The sequence below is a fragment of the Colletotrichum phormii genome (genome assembly GCF_030913505.1).
Source record: "Colletotrichum phormii strain CBS 102054 chromosome Unknown BDP81scaffold_3, whole genome shotgun sequence".
Lineage (NCBI taxonomy): Eukaryota > Fungi > Ascomycota > Sordariomycetes > Glomerellales > Glomerellaceae > Colletotrichum > Colletotrichum phormii.
Window position 1 is genome coordinate 576,934 of NW_026851445.1, and position 19,788 is coordinate 596,721.

At 53.4% G+C, this 19,788-nt stretch overlaps 7 protein-coding genes across 7 annotated transcripts; 6 read left to right on the top strand and 1 right to left on the bottom strand.

Moving 5' to 3' along the window:
- Window positions 1-1,307: 1,307 nt before the first annotated feature.
- BDP81DRAFT_310156 (uncharacterized protein) lies at window positions 1,308-2,227 on the top strand (the record flags this gene model as incomplete). Its single annotated transcript, XM_060583616.1, has 2 exons — window positions 1,308-1,510; window positions 1,570-2,227. The coding sequence occupies 2 exons, from the start codon at window positions 1,308-1,310 to the stop codon at window positions 2,225-2,227; spliced, it is 861 nt and encodes a 286-aa protein (XP_060449563.1).
- A 2,856-nt stretch (window positions 2,228-5,083) lies between these two features.
- BDP81DRAFT_417750 (uncharacterized protein) lies at window positions 5,084-5,610 on the top strand. Its single transcript, XM_060589651.1, has one exon. The coding sequence runs from the start codon at window positions 5,148-5,150 to the stop codon at window positions 5,487-5,489; it is 342 nt and encodes a 113-aa protein (XP_060449564.1). The 5' UTR covers window positions 5,084-5,147; the 3' UTR covers window positions 5,490-5,610.
- Window positions 5,611-6,080: 470 nt separating this feature from the next.
- On the top strand, window positions 6,081-6,955 carry BDP81DRAFT_457907 (RNA polymerase Rpb5 domain-containing protein; the record flags this gene model as incomplete). The annotated part of the gene is made up of 3 exons (XM_060593345.1): window positions 6,081-6,164; window positions 6,283-6,365; window positions 6,430-6,955. The coding sequence occupies 3 exons, from the start codon at window positions 6,081-6,083 to the stop codon at window positions 6,953-6,955; spliced, it is 693 nt and encodes a 230-aa protein (XP_060449565.1).
- A 2,366-nt stretch (window positions 6,956-9,321) lies between these two features.
- BDP81DRAFT_445955 (uncharacterized protein) lies at window positions 9,322-10,997 on the bottom strand (the record flags this gene model as incomplete). The annotated part of the gene is made up of 2 exons (XM_060592014.1): window positions 9,322-10,525; window positions 10,663-10,997. The coding sequence occupies 2 exons, from the start codon at window positions 10,995-10,997 to the stop codon at window positions 9,322-9,324; spliced, it is 1,539 nt and encodes a 512-aa protein (XP_060449566.1).
- A 4,992-nt stretch (window positions 10,998-15,989) lies between these two features.
- Window positions 15,990-16,417, top strand: BDP81DRAFT_417760 (uncharacterized protein). Its single transcript, XM_060589652.1, has one exon. The coding sequence runs from the start codon at window positions 16,104-16,106 to the stop codon at window positions 16,335-16,337; it is 234 nt and encodes a 77-aa protein (XP_060449567.1). The 5' UTR covers window positions 15,990-16,103; the 3' UTR covers window positions 16,338-16,417.
- Window positions 16,418-16,958: 541 nt separating this feature from the next.
- BDP81DRAFT_125217 (uncharacterized protein) lies at window positions 16,959-17,418 on the top strand. The gene has a single exon (XM_060581655.1). It carries the CDS (start codon window positions 17,111-17,113, stop codon window positions 17,348-17,350), a length of 240 nt encoding a protein of 79 aa, XP_060449568.1. The 5' UTR covers window positions 16,959-17,110; the 3' UTR covers window positions 17,351-17,418.
- Window positions 17,419-18,733: 1,315 nt separating this feature from the next.
- On the top strand, window positions 18,734-19,135 carry BDP81DRAFT_125227 (uncharacterized protein). The gene is made up of 2 exons (XM_060581656.1): window positions 18,734-18,736; window positions 18,827-19,135. Exon 2 carries the CDS (start codon window positions 18,875-18,877, stop codon window positions 19,040-19,042), a length of 168 nt encoding a protein of 55 aa, XP_060449569.1. The 5' UTR covers window positions 18,734-18,736; window positions 18,827-18,874; the 3' UTR covers window positions 19,043-19,135.
- The last annotated feature ends 653 nt before the right edge of the window (window positions 19,136-19,788 follow it).

Sequence of the window (19,788 nt, forward strand, 5' to 3'; positions counted from 1 at the left end):
CAGCCACCCCACCCCGCCGGTCGTCTCGGCCTACAGACGCTGACCCGCCCGACATCTCCTGCCCCTCTCCGCTTTCTTTCCTCTTCGGTGTCTCCCGTTGGACCATCGGCGCTGTCTTGCTTGTAGACCCAGGTAGTACTCCGTAAGGTCAGGTACCTGATGGATTCACCCAACCTCCCGTACTGTCAAGTACCCCCGCTTCACTGCAAACCCTCCCCTGGCCCTTGACCGCCTTGAAGCCCAAAGCTAAAGGCGGGAACGGCACCGGAAGGACAAACGAGGGGCGGCGACAACGCACACACATAATCTGCCCCTCCACTCATCGACCTGCTTCTTGTCGTGCTCTCTCTCTCTCCTCTCGTCTGCCGACTGACTGCAATTTTCATCAATTTTCTCTCGTCTTCCACCAACCATCCCTTCTCTTAACATCTCCTTCAGCAGACCTACCTTGTCTACGGATACCTCAAAATAACCGGCCTCTTACTGGTCCCTCTTATTGGAGCTCATTGGGACTTGGTCAGGCAGACGACCTCTCTCGCTTGGCGCCCCCTTCATTGGGCCATCGTCGGACCCCCCAAGACTTGCATATTGGAAGCTGCTGGCATTCGAGCCACGACACTCGCGCTGCAGTCAAAACCCCCTTCCCATTCGATCCTCTCTTCATCTACCTGCGTTCTCGTGGATCAAGCTATCTCTCTCCCCACGTCTCCTCCGCATCTTCTGCTTCTGCTTCTGCTTCTCGTTGAATGAGAGCCCGCCGTTTGTTTGCTACGACTACGACTTCGTTGCTATCGATTCGATCTTCTCTGTTGTTGCAGGAAACTTAGGAAGCCTACCTTAGCCTGCTGCTTTCTTGCTTGCTTGTCTTATTGTTTCATGCTTCGATGCTGCAGGATACATAGCACCAACACACGGGAGCAACTCGCTTTATTCGTCCTAGTTTTGTTTATTCCCATCTACCTTACGGATATTCACTCTCTCACCCTACAACCGACGCTCTGCCGGGCTGTAACCATCCACCCCCTCTTAATAATCTCTTAAGCCAGGTCAGTCCATCACCGCTTTTCCTTCACTCCTCTCTTCTTCCACTCCTTCTGCCCGTCTGCCGAGCCTCATCCCCAACCCCATACTCTCCAAATTCTCTCCATGAGACCCAATCTCAGGGTCTCGAGAGGAATAATGACATTTGTACTAGTAATAGATGACCCATCTTGACCTCCTTGTACAATATCCTCTCATCTTCACCTCCTCTCCCCCTCCGCTAGAGACAGACCCCTAGTGTCCCATCTGGTGATCCCTTCGCTAAGATGTATCCATATTCCCACAGAGACTACAGGCCGCGCACTCCACGCACTCCGCGTGTGCGCAAGACTACCACCAGGATGGACCCGGACTGTGCTATATGTCACGCTCCTGCCTCTGCAGCTTGCGACTGCGAGGCCAAGGGACTTGATGTTGCCATTAAACAGGCTGAGCAGCGCATGATGCAGTCCATATACACCGATATTCGGTAAGCCTGACATTTCATGTTTGCCTATGGAAGACCTCTCATGCTAACTACATACACAGGAGCTGGGTTCGGGCTCACGCGCAAGACTATATCCTGGAATATTTCCGTCTCCTCACCGAGCGCCGAAAGACAGCTCACGCCTCTAACCTTGAACGCATCAACGCCACCGCATACCATTACTATCACGCTCCGCCTCATCCCAGCGAGCTTGCCCAGGCGCAGGCCGCATTGAAACATGGCATTGACGAAGATTGGCAATCCAGTGTCCAGCGATATCCCGAAGTCCTCGAGTATTTCTTCAGTCTGGTCGAGCTGAACGTCCCTCCAGATGATGACCCTTTCGTTAAGGATCCTCCATTGAGCGCCCTCAGTGGCGGGTCCAAGAATAGATCTGGAAGAAGAATCGGAGGAGGCGGACCTCCTTCAGGCGGGCCTCCAGCCATTGCTGCGCCTAGCAGTCATGACAGAGATCCGTTTGGAAGAAGAACCCCACCCCCACCCATGGACATGCCACCGATGCCGATGCCTAGTAGAATGGGCGGGAGAACGCCGGCCTTGAGGGAAAGAGAAAGAAGGTCATTGCCGCCAGGTATGCCGCCTATGGGACCGTCAATGGGACACCCCGGACACCCCGGACACCCCGGAGGGCCACCGCCTGGATATGGACGAACCGCACCTCCGCCTGCGGGTGCGTACTATGGATGGGGTCAGCCATGAAAGCCGACATGGACGAAACACACCATCCAGAGCTAGGAGCTCCCGAAGTTCGAATATCATTTGGTACGAATTACGGCGTCTTTTGCAATTTTCTTATGATATTATTTTGATGAGACCCACGAACTGCATTAGCGGTCTTTTTGGTGTATTGACGCGGGATAAGCAGGCATATATATGCATTGCAAAGCGTAGCGGTGGCCTTGGAGGCCCCCCATTTTCTGCGCATTTTCCCTTCATTATGTTCGAGACGACCCGGAATTTGTGATTGAGTCTCGTACGTTTGTATCCTTTATTTGGTTTCATCCTATTCCATTTTCTTTGGGAGGGTAGGCACCGGAGTACGGATCACGGAAAGAGGGCATTGTTTGCATTTGCGACGGCGCAGGCCGGATACTATTTGTTTTCCTCTTCCTGGATGTTGCGGGAGGAATTCTCTAAAGGATCAACAGCCCTCAAACCAGTGGCCGCTAGAGCAATAATCCATAAACCATATAAATATTGTCTCACGTTTTATCCAACTTCGTGCTGCCCAGATCCGTGGTGAAGGAAAGTGAGGTGAAGCAAGAGGACCGATTGGCAATCATTCTGCACGCAAACAACATCATGAGACTGCAACATGGGACCCGAAGCGTTACTGCCGAGGCTACACACGTGCTTGTCTTGTGCCATGATACCCTCGACGACGTGTTTGCTCAAGTTTCCCCGGAATCATTCTAGGACATCACGTCATGGCTGTATTGTCCTGGACATGCCCGGCACGACATGACTTGCCTGCTGCACAAGCACACCTGCCCGACGAGGACGGCCCAAGGCAATGGACCAATGGGCGTTGATGTTGATGGTCTATCCTGTTGATAGGGGGGATGGACCTACCGGATGGCATTACGCTGGACAGCTGGACGGATCCTATTATTTCAAGGCTGCTTAAGGTACTGTTAAATGGCTATTTCCGATAGTCACGCAACATGCCCCGTCAATGATTAGGGACGTTTCCAGTCGTTGCTGCTTTTTAAAAAATCGAAGAAAAGCTTTTTCTCTTTTACCTCTCATTTTTCAAGTGTGGCTGGGACTACAAACGGTTATAGGGGGGTGGAGGAAGCTGCTAAGTACAAGAAAGCCACTTTTGCCTCGAGGGACAAATTTTTGGCTAGGAAGACGCAAAACAAGGCCAGAGAGTTTATAAAAGGTTTTTGCATTCCCCGCCCCATTTTGAATCCGAAGGAAGTTCCTTTGTTTCCTCTTTTTTGAAATGCCAAGAGTGCTTTTGTGTGAGAAGGGGGTGTCGTATGCGTGTATCGGGTTGAGTGGGGAAAAAAAGAGGAAGAGAGGCAGAGAGGTGAGAGAGTTCACGTTCCCCCAGTCGATGACATCGGCAAGAGAACGTCAGGCAGATGTATCGGACTTGAAAGTCAGTGGGTTTCAGTCAGGCAAAAGTTGTAGGCGGAGTCAGTGAGAGGACTATGCCTTCTCCTCAACGGAGGTCTCCTTGAGGTCCTTGGTAACCTCCTCGACCGAGTCGCCGTTGCTAACACCGTTGGCCTCATCGGCCTCAATCTTCTCGAGCTGCTTCTTCGCCTTCTCAATGTTCTGGAAGTCGAGTCAGCATGGAAAATCAAAGAGAACAACAGGAATCATTAGAACTTACGCGTTGGGTCTGGGCCTCCTGGTCGCTCTTCCAGTGATCGAGCTTGGCCTTGACCTTCTCGGCGACGGCGGGGACGTCGGAAGCGGCCATGGGGGGATCGATACCCATGAAGGCGCAGTCCTCGACAACGGAGGGCGGGCAGTTGTACTTGCCGGCCTTGTCCTCGGAGGCACCACCCTTCTTGCCCTTCTTTCCCTTCTTGACGGCAGGGAAGAAGTCATCGTCGCGGTCCTTCTTGGAAACGACCTTCATGCCCTTAATACCTGAATCGTCAACAGTACGCGAAGCCTGAGCGGTGAGGCCGCTGGCAGCCTGGAGAGGAGCCTTCTCGACCTTGTGGGTGGGGTCGAGGAACTGGAGGAGGCTGTTGGCGCGGCGGATCTCCTCGAGGTAGGCGGGGTCGCTGGCGTCGGCAAGGAACTTCTCGGCATCGGCCTTCTTGCGCTCCTTCTGGTAACGCTCGGCCTCGTTCTTCCTTCTCTCGCGGGCCTTCTCGCGAGCCTCACGCTCGTGGGACTGGGCCGCCTTGCGCTGCTGCCAGTACTCATCCTTGATGGTTTTGAGGGCAGCGTACTTCTCGTTTTGGAGGTTGTGCAGTCTGGTGCGCTCGTCGCGAAGGGTAGACAGGCTCTTGTAGGCCTCGTCGCCCTCGGCCTTGATGGCGTCCAGCTCGGCCTGGATCTTGTTGTACTGCTCAGACATGGCCTTGGCCTCGGGGTCTTCCATCGAGTCCTTGATCTCCTTAATCTTGGCCTTCAGGTCGTCAATGGACTTCTGGGAGTCGTCGAACTGGGAGAAGTTCTTCTTCAGCTTGCGAAGCGAAGAGATCTCGGCAAGAGCCTTCTTCTCATCGACAATCTTCATGCGGCCAGAGTTGACCTCGGAGTCAAGCTTCTCGATCTGGCGGTCGACCTCCTCGACGCTCTTGAAGTTGACCTTGGAGCGGGCCGTCTTCTGCTCGTTGATGCGGGAGCGCATCTGCTCGTCGAGGCGCTTGATCTGGTCGAGCTTGGAGGTGCGGGCGTTCTTGCCGGCGCCCTGCTTCTGGCGGATCTCGTTGGCCTGAGCAATGAGCTCGGCGCGACGCTTCTGGGTCGGGGATTGCTGCTCCTTGTTCTTGTTGGGCATAGCGATCTCGATCTTGGCCTTGATAGCGCTCTGGAGAAGTAATTGTGTGAGCCATTCGCGGTCCAATGGCAATGTGTCATTTTCAGATATCTGGGGCTCGACTGCGATTCTCCCAGCCAGGAAAGGGATTCGAGAAGCAAGTCGCCAATGGAACTGGAGATGAAACTTACCAGCTGGTCGAGGGCCTCCTTATGCTCCTTCTCGGCAACCTTGAGCTTCTTCTGGTACTCGGCCTCGTCAGGCATGGTGGGACGAGCCTTGGTCTCGGTCTTGGTCTCTGCCGCCGCAGGAGCAGCAGCAGGTGCCTGCTTGGTGTCGGCCATTGTGACGGTAGGAAGAAGCTTGTTAATTGATGCAAAGGGTGATCAATTAGACAAAGCTGGCGATTGCGCACACTGCCGTAGTGGGAGTGGACAGCAAAGTCGGGTTGGTGATGTGGAGGATGGAGGATGGAGAAGTGGAATCGGAATTAACCACGCAAAAGGGTGAACTTTTCGTCAAAAGGATCCCCCAATTTTTGTTGAAATTCACTCTTTTGGGTTCCGTGGCAGGTACCTTCTGGAGAAGGTAAGGCCACCTGCCATCCTGGACTCGATTGTGGGGTTCGACTCAAATATGGCACGTGCGTGCACTGTGACTCTGGACCCTTGAAAGGCCCATGGCTGGAGCTGGCTGGAGCGTGCACCTGCCACCTGGTCAACGCTGCTGGGGGTCTGTCAATTCCCATCCACATAGGAACCTTGGTAGAATATTCCGGGCTGTCTCCGGATTATCCTCTCCGGAGTTATTCCAGAAGAACTGCCCGCTGCCCGGGACCGAACCAGGATTAAGCAACCGCGGTCAAAGGCCCCACTCAAACTTTTGCTCTAGCCTGCAAGGCTGAATCCGCCGCCAGAACTTTTTGGCTGAACCCGTTTTGCGACGCCAATCTTTTTCGAGGTTCTCGAACTTTTCGTCGCGACAAGAACCAATCCACCACCGACGCCCTCATCTCGATCAACCATCTTTCCTCGGCGATTACGATACCAATTTTGACCACGAAATCGACGGGAGATTTAATAAAGACGCAGCATCGCGAAGATGTCGGACCAGAAGGACGTCAACAAGGAGGTTACCAGGCTGTGGAGAGCATGGAGGACAGCCCACGAGATGGCTGCGGACCGCGTACGGAACCCTTGATTTTCCATCGACAAGGAAGAGTGTGCGAATAGACGCTCCTCGTCCTCCGACGGACGATGCATTCCCGCTGTTTGGCAACATATGTGCTGATGACGGATCGCAGGGCTATGAACTCGCCGAGGACGAACTCACAATCTCTCTCGACCGCTTCAAGATGGAGTACACCAGCGCCGACGGCAGCGTCAAGTACGTCCATCCGCAATCTGTCAAAGTATATGTGTCTCCAGTACTAACGCGATAACCCCCTCAGCCGCGGCAAGCTCCAGTTCTCCGCCAACCCCTCCGCCGACATGATCCGCAAATTCACACCCCCCGCGACGCCCAACAACCCGAGCCCGACGCCCGACTGCGGTACCCTCTGGGTCGAGTTCCTCGCCGACACGACGTTCGGCATCAAGGAGATCAAGAAATTCATCCACCACCTCATCAGCAACAAGTACTCGTCCGGCATCATGGTCACCCACGTGCCCCTCTCCCCGGCGGCCCGCAAGATGCTCGTCACCATCGAGTCTTTCGCCAAGGTCGAGTGCTTCCTCGAGGACGACCTGCTCGTCAACATCACCCAGCACGAGCTCGTGCCCAAGCACATCCTCCTCAGCCGCGAGGAGAAGATTGCCCTCCTCAAGCGCTACCGCCTCAAGGAGACGCAGCTGCCGCGCATCTTGCAAAAGGACCCCGTCGCAAAGTACCTCGGTCTCAAGCGCGGGCACGTTGTCAAGATTATCCGTACCTCGGAGACGGCGGGTCGTTACGCCAGTTACAGATTGTGCGTGTAAAAGAAAGGGGGTCTTGCTTGTGGCAGTTAAAAGGCTTGCGGCGGGGAAGGCAAGGTTTGAGAAAGAGGGGAAACCCGGTAGGAGAAGGGGTCAACGTTGGCGCTGGGATTGGGGACTCACCTTCTCAGCAGGATGACTTGACGCCCTGGTAGACGGGGGGGGGGGGGGGGGGGGGGGAGGGAAAGGGAGTTCTTAGTATACTCTTTGCATCACTCTTGAGTCTGGCGTTGAGGGTACGGCTACGGTCTACTGTTTTGTGTACGACAACCGAAAAAAAGAGATGGAGGGCTTCCTCTAGATGGGCAACATAAATAACTTATTTTTTTCGACCGTTTTGCTCCTGTGACTTCACGTCTCTTCATCAACTGGAGTGAAAATTAATGTGAAAATTAATGTGAAAAATACCTGCATTTTATAAAGTCTGGCCGAATTCTTGCAAATGCGACAATCACTCATTGTAGTAGTGATATACAACCCTCTGTTTTCATCTTACTTTAAAGGCTCAATCACTCAATATTGCACCTTTCCCAATCGCCCGTTAGAGAAAGTTACAATCCACTTCTCCTTCCAAAACATTCTTAAGCAACGGAGATCTCAGGCTACACATGGCATCGACAATTTTCCCTTATCCCAATTGACCTCTCTCTCAGTTCAATCGTCTTTGGACACTCAGTCAGCTAGAACACGTTCGAGATACTCCCTTTGCCTCTTCCTGTAACCAAGCAGAGCCATCGCCTGCATATATCATCACGATAATCCCTTCTTCTTGGTCACTGCTTTGATGCATCTTCATCTCACAAAGTATGAGAGCACCTGCTCCGGTGACGAAGAGAAAATGGAAAATCCTCTACACCACCGCATCAAGAATTAGAGAGCCCCAGGATACCACTATGATGAAAAAATGGGAGTTCGAGAGAGACTAACACACGGGATGAACACCTCAAGCACCACAGTTCCCTTCATATTCCCATTCATCGCCACCGGGTTGGTTCTCCTATATCTATCGAAACCCCGATCGTAGCCCAGAAAACACCAAACCCCCTATATCCACCGCGCATAGTATAAAGTAACTCCCATCACAAACGAAAGAGAGGCTGTGACACGGGATTAACACCCCACCGGGCTGTGATACATACCATCATATCCTCTATGTCTTCAACATGTCCCATGTGTGGGTTTAGTATATATCAAAAACGATCTCAGCCCCCACTCTCCTCCTTATCTACTCAGTAAAGGTATGCCAGACTAAGCATTGTACACTCACACACCAGCAAGCTCCTTGCCATAAAAGCTGCTCGAAACACAAGTAATTATGCTTCCTATCCCGAACACCAGCGGCGTATTCGGATTCTCGGGTAGGGATGAAGTGGAAAGGGGCAGAGTCGGGCGCTCGGCGTCAAGCGGCCGCCATTGAGTCATGGGAACGCAATAGATAGCCAGATAAGAATACCCACCTAGTAACAAAGTTGAATGCACATTTCTTGATCCGTCGGACTCGAGACGACTCACCCCATGAGATTATAGGAGTTAAAAAACAAAAAAAGATAAGGCTAATAATGAGAAAGAAAAAAAACGTAAAAGGCCAAGGAAACTCTAAAAGGAAAGGGTCAAAAAAACAAAAGAAAAAAGGGAAGAACCATTACCACACTACAGTAAGTACACCACCTCAGGGGTAAGTTGAAGAAGGGATTCTGCTGGTAGCGGGCAGTTGCGACAGAGTCAGTCGTTGGATTTTTGGTGGTAGGGAACAGGGTCGTCGGCCAAGATGCGAAAACAAACGTTGTGCAGGGAGCAGGCATCATGGAAAGGTCTCCCGGGACCGGGCTTTTACGCGTTGTTGCGGATGCGGAAAAGCAAAGCCGGCAGGACAAAGATTAGTAAGGGCGGCAACCAATTCTAGATGTGGAAAAAAAGTCATTCGTCGTTTGTATATGGTGATGATATTGGAACAAGTTGTTCGGGGTAACAAAGCATGACGGCTATTTGCGCCGGGGGTATATATAACGATAAACAGTGAAGCAAAAAAATGACGGCTTTCAGGTATCATCGTGAGGGCCGCTCCGGGGGCTTCTTCCAACGCCCATTTCCCTTCGGTCGTAAGTAGTTCTTCCCTTTAAAATTCCAAAACGTAAAAGTATGTTCGTATCCGGTCCCTCATTGACCTAGAGAAACGCCGGTCAAAGGCTCTAAACCTCTAATAACTCCTCGTGTCCAAAAAGGGTCCCCAGCAATGTCGCTGAGATCGTCAACATACATATACATATACTGTCTCATAAAATATAGTCATGGTTTCGTAGTCGTGATATGTTGTGATTAGATGATTGTGTGTTGTGTCACAAGGTGGCTTCTGCGTAGTTGTGTCCCAACTACTTCAGTAAGCCACCGGGATCAATAAGGGTTGGCTCGCCGGGGCGAGGGTTGTAAGACGGATGGTCATCGTGTTGCGATTGAGGAATCGGTTGCAATTCGGTGCCGGTCCGGGATCTTTGTCGCGACGGTTTCGTGGGTCCCAAAAGTCCCCCAAGATCTTGCAAGAGTGCAGTAGACCCGCGACGTAATCCATTTGATCCAGCGGGCAAAGTGGGCGATGGGACGCCATGGACGTTAGATGCCATAGGATCCACGCTTGAGACGATGCTGTCCCTGCGGAACGTCTGGCTGACTCCAACCTGATCCTCTGATAGCAAACCCCCGACGTCGAAAAAGGAGACCCTGCGCGGTGTCGTGGTCGAGTTGCTCCTCGAGGAAGAGAGGTCGTGGGGTAACAGAGAAGCGTCGCTGCGCTCGGCGTTGCTTCTTTGCCGCTGAGGGAATTGCCACTGTATCAGCTCCTCGCCGAACGGTCTAGCCATCGGCGCGGGAGTGTATCGTTGTTGTTCGTTGTCGAACTCATCTCGTTCCTCGTCGCGTTCTCGTAGGCCAGGATCGACACCAATGCCGACATCTCGGACGAGATCCTCGTCACTTCCCCAGTGACGATGAAGAGTGGGACGGCGCGAATCGGAGCCTCTGCGGTCTATCGAGTCTTCTGCCACGGATCCGTATTTGAACTTTTGTTTCTTCAGGCCGCGATCACGAACAAATGAGCCCAAGACCAGAGCATTTGCGGCCGTTGTCGCGAAGAGGAGCTCAACAGATGCTAGCACAGAACGCAGCTGCTGTCTGCCATGTGCCCTCATGACGTGAGGGACACGATAGATAGTAACACCGACGACGGCCAGGCTGAGCGAGAAAAGTAGTGTGAGCTGTATCTTTCTCTTCACATTCATCTGACTTCGCAGAATAATGGGAATCGGGAAGAAGACCAGTAAGAAGTCGGTGATGATGTTGCATGTCGCCATAGTGAGGAGGTGAGCGAAACCTTGGCGACATTGACCGCCCGGGTCAGGGGTGACCTGCCAGTAGTGGTTGAAAGGTCGACATTCCGCCAAATCGCTAATGACGATGGCGATGAAGGTTGCGACCAAGGTGCATCTGATGAAAACGAGCGTCTGTTCGTAGGAACGTGCCCAAGTCACGCCAGTCAGACGCTTAAAGAACTCTAAAATAGTGTTCTTGAGAATCCACAGTCTGCACAGACAAAGCGTTAGCAAGCCATCCTACCGTCCCACTGGATGCAGTGATGAAATTGCTGCATAGAATGCTGTGGGCGTAAGGCGCAAAGGGGGAAAAAAAAAAGAGTTCATGAAGGGGATTCCGTGACATACGTTGCTGCGTAGAAGATGCGGCTGGCAAGCACGAGACCACTTGCGATTTCCTTCCTGCGCTCGACTTCCGCAGATAATGTGATGCCGTCAAATTCGGCATTGTTAGTCCCGTAGAGCAAGACAAAATGCACGCAAACCATGCGGAGCCATAGAGGGATCAGGGCGAGTGCTGCGACTTTGTCCTCTTGAAATAGTTTTTCGGTTCGAATGAAGCGGCCGGCAACCCGCAGTAGGATGATAAGAGTGCAGAATGACGTTATCCACCAACAAACCAATAGCGAAGGCTTGTCCTGCGAGGAACTGCGCAGCTCGGGCGGCTCAGTATAGAGGCTCATGGTGGACTGGAGCAATCCACGCCCGTCGACCTCCGCGGAGGGCACGACGAGCGAGGAAAAGGATGCGTCGTCGAAGGTCGAGACGTGACGTAGCGGGCGGGTCGAATTTCGTGCAAGGAATCGGCTCGGCTAACTGTCCCAATGGCGAAGATGTTGGTGGCTATTTCGAGGCTGAAGCAGCGCAACCTATCGGTTGATCGAGGAGCAGCGCAATATTGCTAGGGAGGTTGGTGAGGGTATTGTAGCGTCTGTTGTTGCGTCTGATGCATGAACTTTGCGATTGCGAAGGGACGGACGGTGCGACATGAAGCGGGCCGGATCCGGGCGTGAATGGAAGCGGTGATGAAGGCGAGTGTACTCCGTATAAACCGTCTTGGCCACGGTAAGAGCGAACGAGAAACGCTTCCGAATTCTGTGAACCTCAACCTCTGGACCGACTGAATGGCGAAGTAGAAAAGGCGGACAGATGTCGAATGTGGTGGAAGGAGAACACGGAACGGAGCCTAGTCTAGATACTACGGAGGAGTGGGTGGAAGTAATAAGCTGCACCGCCGAGTAGACGCAGATAGAGGCAGGTCTCTGGTGAGCATACCGCCGCTCTCCTAGTGGCTTCTAGGATGACATGGGCGATGAGATAGGCTGGGCCGGGATGGGCCAAGTTGGGGGGCAGTCAAGGATACCTGGTGAAGGTCCCTTTGCACGCTAAGGATGAATGGGGGAAGGAGTAGGGAAGACTCGAGAGTCGGGGGGTGTGGGACGGAGTGACAAGGGACTGGGCGAGGGTGTGCCGTCAGGGACTTGGTGGTGTGCATCACCAGCTTTTCTTGGCTGGCCAATCCTGATCCTGTCGGCTGGAGGGCGACAGGTGAGAGGATGTGAGGAGGTCGGGTGGGTGAACGGATTGGCGGCGCACTCGACGAGAGTACAGGGGCATCAGTCGAGGCTGGCCGTGTCCTTTGCTTCCCACGTCCGTGGCGGACCGAGATGCTGTCAGGCATTGGCATTGGCGTTGTCGCTTGTCGTTAGTTGTCTGCGTTCCTCGGTCCCTTTCCAGCGCCATGTATACGTGTCTCTCGTAGGTATCCGTACTGCGTACCGAAAGAGAGATACGGCGGTCAGCCGTGGCCCGTCGCAGAACTGCCAACGCTGATTGGAATGACGCTAATCCGCGTCCAAGATGTAACCGATTCGCTCATCTGGTGGGAGTGATTCGGAGCTGGCTGGGAAGCTAGGAGCTAAGGTGGTAAAGACAAGTAGCCTTGAGCCTTGAGTCGTTCGCCTCGACCGAATGTGTCCCGCGGCACCCGGGCCCAAGGTAAGGTGAGTTGAGGCAAGAATAATACTCCGTAGCCCGTCTTCGCTTTACGGTCAGCATGGCTTCTTCGCATACTTCGGCGGGCTCCAGTTTGAACGCGACAATAGTCTTTTGGGGCCTCGGCGCTTGTTGCGCAGACACTGCGGCTGGACGGGCAAAGAGTCGAGACCGATGAAAAAACGGGTATTGAACCGGCGCTGCTGCGCTTGTTGCAGCACGCGCGAAAAAGCTCACAGAACTGCCTCCACATCTCTTGCCACAGCACTTTCCACCTGCAGTAGGATACTCGAAGAATTTGCCCATCGACCGAGTCTGATCAGCTGGATTCGCAGCATTGTCTTCTCCATAAGCAAAGAGCACATGTCCTAGCAGTCGGCGTCGGAGCTGCCCGTAAGCTGTTCCATGGACTTGGCCGCACCTTTCTCAGGTTGTCGACGTTCCGCTATCAACCTCGATTCGTGGTATCCGTAGGAAGCAAAAGTATCTGTAATCCCAAGAAACCGTACATGGCCCTAGAGCCATTGGCTGCATTGGCAAGCCTCTCCGTTATCGTATGTATACCGGCATACGAAGTACAAACAGAGCGCCAACGAAACCCCCTCTCCACTTGTCTCGTCTTGTCTTGACTGCCTGCGAGGTGGTCTTGATTTCCCAGTCGTGTGCGCCTCTCCACTTAGATAAGGCGACGGCAGACGAGAGGCCAGCCTTTCTTCGCAGGATTGGTGGACCGGCCGTTGAACGGCCGTGTTGCGCACGCCCCCCCCCCCCCCCCTTGACCGACATGGGCGGAAAAGTTGCGAATTCAGTGCCTTGGTTCATCGCATCAGAGTATGGATACACAGTACCTAGCTCACATGCTGACTCCCTTTCAAGAGTCAATCATTGTATAAACTAACCGTACGGAGTACGAGCATAGTGTACTCCGTACGGATCCTGCTTTACTGCGTGCATTCGAGGACCCCGTACGGATAGTCCGTACGTAGACGCGCAGAGAAGATGCGGAGGCGATTTGGCCCTTGCCCTCTTTCTTTACCGGGGAAGAGTCGTCCACAAGGATGTCCAATGGCTGTCAAGTTAAATCGACAGGGGAAGGCTTTCACAGGCTGTGGAGGGTCAAAGTGTCTCTGGATGCCAGTGGTTGTTGCCCTGCCCTGCACTGCTCTGCACTGTCCTGCTGACTGAAGAAAGAGTGGTGGCATGGTCCGACGCGTTGGTAAGCTTTGCAATTTAATTAGTAGATCAGGGCAGACAGGTTTTTGGCACTTGGTAGTACCAATGGTCGCCGGCACGATGCATACCTCCTTGGTTGCTTCGATGCAGTTGATGGCCGCCATGGCCTGATGGCGCTGCACGGCTGAGGGTTGGGATTCCTAGAGGAGGAGAGACATAGATAACCGCGGTTTGTTTAATTGGACTTTGCCAGGCGGCCGAGCCTGGGCTTATGGACTGACTGATAGTTTGACATTGGCCATGTGGTGGATAGTTCGGAGGTGTTGGCTGCACTGCCAGGATTCTTGGTAGACCGGAGGTGAATTGGAGGCCCCATTGATTGCCGCTGCGGCGCAGACAGGCGAAAGGTTGTCGCTGCTGGTGATAGAGCAGGAATGGTGGTGATAGGATTGAGGCGATGGGTGGGCTCGGCCGGCGGAATTGGATAGCGCAGCAGGAGCTGGAGAGGAGCTCAGTCGCGTCTCGGCTGGCGTCCTAAAGTGGACGGCTGCATTGCCTCGTGTGCCCCCGCATTTTATCATTGCTTTCTGGGAAGGTTCATGTAATATCAGTCGCCCAGTCGAGTACGTATGTTACTTTAGCGTTGGCGCTGCGCAAAGTCCACGATTCTCGGCCTGGAGTGCCTGGGCATCTGTTGAGCTGGCGCGGGTGGGAGGCAACAGCCGATGCCGAGGAGTCAAATGGTCGGCGAGGAATATCCGTAAGCGGATGACATAAAACCCATGGCGGACGCCTTTGAGATCGAGGGGGTGAAGGTTGATGATTTGCCAAGCCAGTCAGGTGGCTGACGCAGGAGACGGAAGCCATGGCCGTTACGTTGCCGCCCAGTGAGGTGAGTCAACTACTTCATCGAAAAGAAGTGCAATATCAGAGCGTCGTCTGATGGCTCGAGGTCAACGCTGTTTGTTTCCTCCCTTGGGTATCAGCATCTCACGATGGCAGCCAAGTGCTCCGTAGACTACCTAACAAGGAGGGATGTGCGCAACATGGGCCGACGATGGCACAGACCAGGCATCAACCGCGGTCCGATAGCGCTGGCGGTTGAGGTGGTAAATCAACAAGACCAGTGAACAGTCACGGGGTTCTTTCCCCTGCCTGATCAGAAGATGTCTCTTTCTCGCCAGAGAAAGATCTCCGAGGAGGGCTGCCGCGTGGGAAAGTCGAGACTCGAGACTTGAGAGCATGGTTGACGTGAGGCTAGACCGTTCCTGAATCGAGAGTGTGCCCAAGTGTTGGGTAACTTGGGTCCCAAAGAATTTAGCGGTGCTAAGGTGATTAAGGTAAGATAGTCGACAGTCCAGCTGAAATTTGAGTTCAATCGATGGCAGGTCAAAAATGCAGGGTATATGCGGGCAACGAGTAAAGTTAGGATAAGGCGGTGGTGGGGGAGGATTTGGAGATCGGAGAAGAGGAGAGCTGCGATCCAGTGACTGAGGGTGAGGAAGAAGAGGGACGACTGGGACTGTGGGACGTGGAGGAGTGGGGAGGAAGGGGGGAGGGGGGGCGTGGGTGTAAAGAGGGGGCGTGTGTTGAGCAAGGGTCGGAGGGAAGGAAGGAAGGAAAGCAACGCAGATTGCAGGCAGGCACGGCAGGCTGGCAGGTACCGTACGGAGAGCAGGAGCAAGTTAAACAAGTGCAAGAGCAATGGACCAGGTGCGTTCGTATCTCACAGTTACAGATACGGATGCTCTTTTTCTTTTCCCCCTTCTGACTCTCCGTCAGGGCCTTATTGCTGAGTATCCGTGCTTATTCGTACGGCAACGAAAGATACGGGCATCGACCTGATATCTTTCAGTTTCCGAGTCAGGTGAGAAAACCATCTGTGTGCCTTTTCCCTCCCACTCTGAGACCAGACTAACCGACTGTGGCGGGCACTGCCCTTGGAGATTTGGAGCACTATCTGTACGATACTATCCGTACAGAGTACCTGAGATACCGCGATATTCGTTACCCCATGTGCTCGGGATACCTTGCCTTGGACACCAGAACGCCATTGCCGTGTCCTCACGACCACAATTACCTAGCAAAACGCAACGGTCACGGCAACGGCAACTGCAAGTCGCAGTCGAGTCCACTCAAGGCACGCCGCACATCGTGTCTTGCCCTGCGATGCAGCGATGCACCTGTGTCTCTGCCGTACCTTGCTTGCGATTTACCCTGCCTCGCCTGCGGCTTGCCCTGCTCTGCTCCCCTGCGTGCGGCCCCAACAGTGGACAGCGCGGGAGAGGCCATCTCGTCATCTGTTGGTCAGGCCCCCCGCCAGCAACAAGTGGATGACACCCGCTCAACCACCACTGACCAGTGAACACTGAGGTGAAGACTACGGAGTACGGAGTGCGGATACTACTCTGGGGAGGAAGGGGCACGGGTGGGAATTTGGGAAGAAAGCACACAACTTGAACATCGGGGGAGAAGCATGGGCCACCGCTTAGGTTGCCCTCTCCCGCCTCCCACTGGCCAGATCTATCCGGTTTCCTGTCACTGGGAACCACGATGGAGTCCACGGCTTGCACGGGGTCCCGTAAGTGGCCCGATTCGGCCGTGACAATCGAGATGGATCAATGGAGATGGGTTGGTTGCTCTGTCTTTACGTACTCATCATGTTTCAACCACTCTACGTATACTCATACTTCACGGCCCGGATACAGCACCCTCTACCTTATGGATGCCATGTATATGTAAGCCGTCCAAGTACTCCGTATACAGATACTAACATCTCTTCCGTCTCACGCACCTCCCTACCTTGCCACGCCGTGCGGGTCAGATCCGGTCCCGCCCGTAGTCACGGGCAGTAGCGGAGGTGTTGCAGCGGCTGTCAGCATCGAGCAAGAGGGTGCCTTGCGGATTTAATCTGCTTCCCCAACGGAAGGCAAGGGCAAAGGTATCTCATGCGCATCTGCACCTGCTGCTTACCTAGCTTTCCCTATCTCCGCCTCGACAGAATACCGCGCCGCCTGCCCCATGTCATGCCATGCCACGCCACGCCACGCCACGCAAACCGCATCTCATCTTATTCTACGGATACCTCATCCTACCTTTTATCGGGAAGACTGCCTGAACTCTGGACGCAGTACGGAGTACAAGCCCGACAATCCCAGAGCCACAAGATCAAGAGAAAAGACGCGTGCGTCGAGTGGCATCTTGAGAATCATTCGCTTGCTCGCCCCTTGCAAAGTCGGGTTTAGCTACGGATACTTACGGATACCTAGTACGGATAGTAATCAAAGTTTCAGCACACCACGTTTCGACGACGATACGGAGTAGAAAATCATCGAAATGCAACCCAACTTCCACACCAGGTACCTGTCCACTACCTACCATCAACCCTGACCTCCGGCCAGAATCGGCGCCACCAGCCATCAAAAACATCGATACTGGCGCCTGGGACTCGAGGTACCCTTGCCACAGATGACCTATCTCAGCACCTTACCTCAGATATGCGTATCCCTTCTAGGTACCTCCCTAGCCATGCCATTCCCAATCATATCTCTACCGGCTTACACCAGCTTCGGCCATTCGGCTGGAACAACAGATATCCAACTTCAGCGTTGACTAACGCCTCTTCAAGATGATGAATACCATAATTATTGCAGTCTTGATTTGCCCTTCTTCAACGCCCAGAGCTCGCGAAACTGATTGGGATGCACGAGACAACACCAACCAACAGGCGGCGTGGCGTTCCCGAGTCTGCCTCATCACACCGCTCCGAGCCTCGATTCGGACCAATAATGCTAATCCCAAAGTCGGAGGACAAGAAACCCCACACAACCAACAGATACGATACCAATGGCGCCGAGTCTTTAACTAGTAACTAGTATCCGTCTAGTAACCGCTTGTCCGGCATGCCTTCAGACACCAGTATCTTAGCTTACCATAGGAATTGTTCCCGACCCCAACATCCATCCTTAGCCAGGCCCAGTGGCTGAGTCTCGCAATCTTCGTGCTCAACCGGCCGCATCGAAGCAACTCCTGAAAGTGCATGGGCTGGTTTTACCTGTCAAAGAACAACCACTCGGTCCCTTCGATATGTTGAAGAGTTTCACTGCATATCTGCCAACTTGCCCGACTGAGCAGGTCCTTTCAATGATACCATTTGGGGGGAGTTCCACGCTAACCTGACACCCGTCAATCGACCAATCCCAGCCCCTCTCTCCATCCAAAGTAGCTCAAGATAATACTCTGTACTTATCAAAATCCCACATCGATGCCCGCACCCCCATCCGTCTATCGCACTACGCCTCCGACTTACCCCTCGCCATATTGGGTCGCCTACTGTCACTGGCCTGGCCTTTCCTTCTTCGGGCTTGGTCTTTCACCCGTCCATCTCCTAGCGCCCACCTGACAAGCCCTCAATCTGGGGGGAGAAGGGCTTTTTTTTTTTTTTTTTTTTTTTTTGGTCTCACCAGCTTGCGCCTTGGGGAATCCGAGGTAAACCTTGTCCGCCACACCATGGCTAAATCGAGACTAACTCCCCGGCACCCATCATACTGCGTCCCTTGAAGCTGAAATTGCTTTCCAGGGTTCTTTGTGTCAAATCCACGTGGAAGAGTAGAGGACCGTCAGGGAGAAACGAACGGCGAGCCAGACTATCGAAGAATGGCAACAGGCACGCACAGGTTGACAAGGGGATCACCAAGCCTTGCACCTGGTTATCAACACAGCGACTTGTCTGTTACGTGTGCAAAACGGCCTTGGATAAGGTGCCCAAGTCAAATGCCTCCAGGGCCTCGCTGCCACTTGCGTGTTGATGGCGTTGCCAAAACGCGGCGCAGGCTACTTCAGTCTCCCAGCCTCTACTGGCATAAACAAATTCCCGCGGGAATATCAGCCAAGAGAGCGGCCGCTGTACCAGACATCACATTATCTTGAGACATGAAAGGATCCGATCACATCCTCCCAAAGACACTCCCACGGCTCCTAGACAATTGGCTGGTTCGAGTTATGGCACGGTCACAACGGCCCGATTCTGCGCATTGGACGACCCCCCAAAGCCCAGAGCACCAGCCTCCATCGTCATACTCAACAGTTGGCTACGGGCTGCAGACTTTGCCTGTGTGCCTGTGCACCTGTCGATTGATCCGCTTCGGCATCTGATACTGGTGGCTGCTCACCAGGCAGAATTACTCTACGCCTTACAGTCTCACTAGCCGTGCGTGTCATCCGATCGACAAAACGTCACCAACGTCCGTGTATAGTGTGTATACCTCGTACTTCTCCAACCTACACGACGCAAAGACATGAGGGAGGGTTGTTTTGCGGATGCTTGGCTCACATTCGTAAACAGGAGACATTTAAAAGTACGACGGTGTCAACCCGCAATCTCTGCTAGCCAATGCTCTCACTCACTACTCCAGAACGTCGGAAACTCGGTCTCGGGTCTGAGTTTCTGCTGAAGGATTTTCCCAGCCCAAGGATTTCCAAGCTAAAAAGCGTGGTTGGACCAGGCATTTGGAGACCTACAGATACAGTCCAAGATCGACCAACCATCGCGGATTTTTGAACGAGAGGTGAAGAGTTTGCGATTAGGTAGGTGCCTGGGGCCAACGGGGGGCTTGGCATTATTCAACAACAATTCACTGGCTTTGTTTCGGACCCAGCATCTCGTTTCCGCTGGATAGCGGAAGTCAAAAAAAGCTGATCGACATGAAAGTCGACAAAAGTGACAATGCACCAGATGATACTAGTGTATTTTTCTGCTTTTGCTGCCCCGGAAGCGATTCATCGGTAATCTGTCGGTAGCAAAATCCCGGCGAGATGTCCGTCGAACCCCGGCGGCCGCGGGAGATGGTCTATGCATTATACCGCCAGCATTGAGGGCTTTGATGATGGGGGCCCTGGCGATTTCCGTGTACTTCGGCCTCATAAACCGAGCTGAATATGGCTGTCGAGTCCCATGGATATATCCAGAATGCAGTTGGTTGGAGGGTGTATATGTTGAATTCACTACCGTATCAGAACTACAACGAGGAAACGTCTTGCCATGCCGTAACATAACACGGCAACAACTCGGGCATGAAGGGTTCGGCCCTCTCTCATCAGCGAGCATATTTTTTCCCGTCTTCTTTTGTCTGCAACCCTATTCCCAAACTCACCCTTCCTTGCCCGGTAACACACCGTCTGGGGAGCGGCAAATCAAACCCACCACCCCCTCCCGCCGATGAACTGACTGAACCCTCATGAAGGCGTGCTTTTGGATAGGCTGTCACCACGTGGATATGTCTGAGCTTCTGCTTTGAGTTTCTGTCC

Bases quoted from the DNA above. Each gene is read 5' to 3' on its own strand.
- BDP81DRAFT_417750 (XM_060589651.1), top strand. From the start codon at position 5,148: ATGGAACTGGAGATGAAACTTACCAGCTGGTCGAGGGCCTCCTTATGC.
- BDP81DRAFT_417760 (XM_060589652.1), top strand. From the start codon at position 16,104: ATGGAGATGGGTTGGTTGCTCTGTCTTTACGTACTCATCATGTTTCAA.
- BDP81DRAFT_125217 (XM_060581655.1), top strand. From the start codon at position 17,111: ATGATGAATACCATAATTATTGCAGTCTTGATTTGCCCTTCTTCAACG.
- BDP81DRAFT_125227 (XM_060581656.1), top strand. From the start codon at position 18,875: ATGCTCTCACTCACTACTCCAGAACGTCGGAAACTCGGTCTCGGGTCT.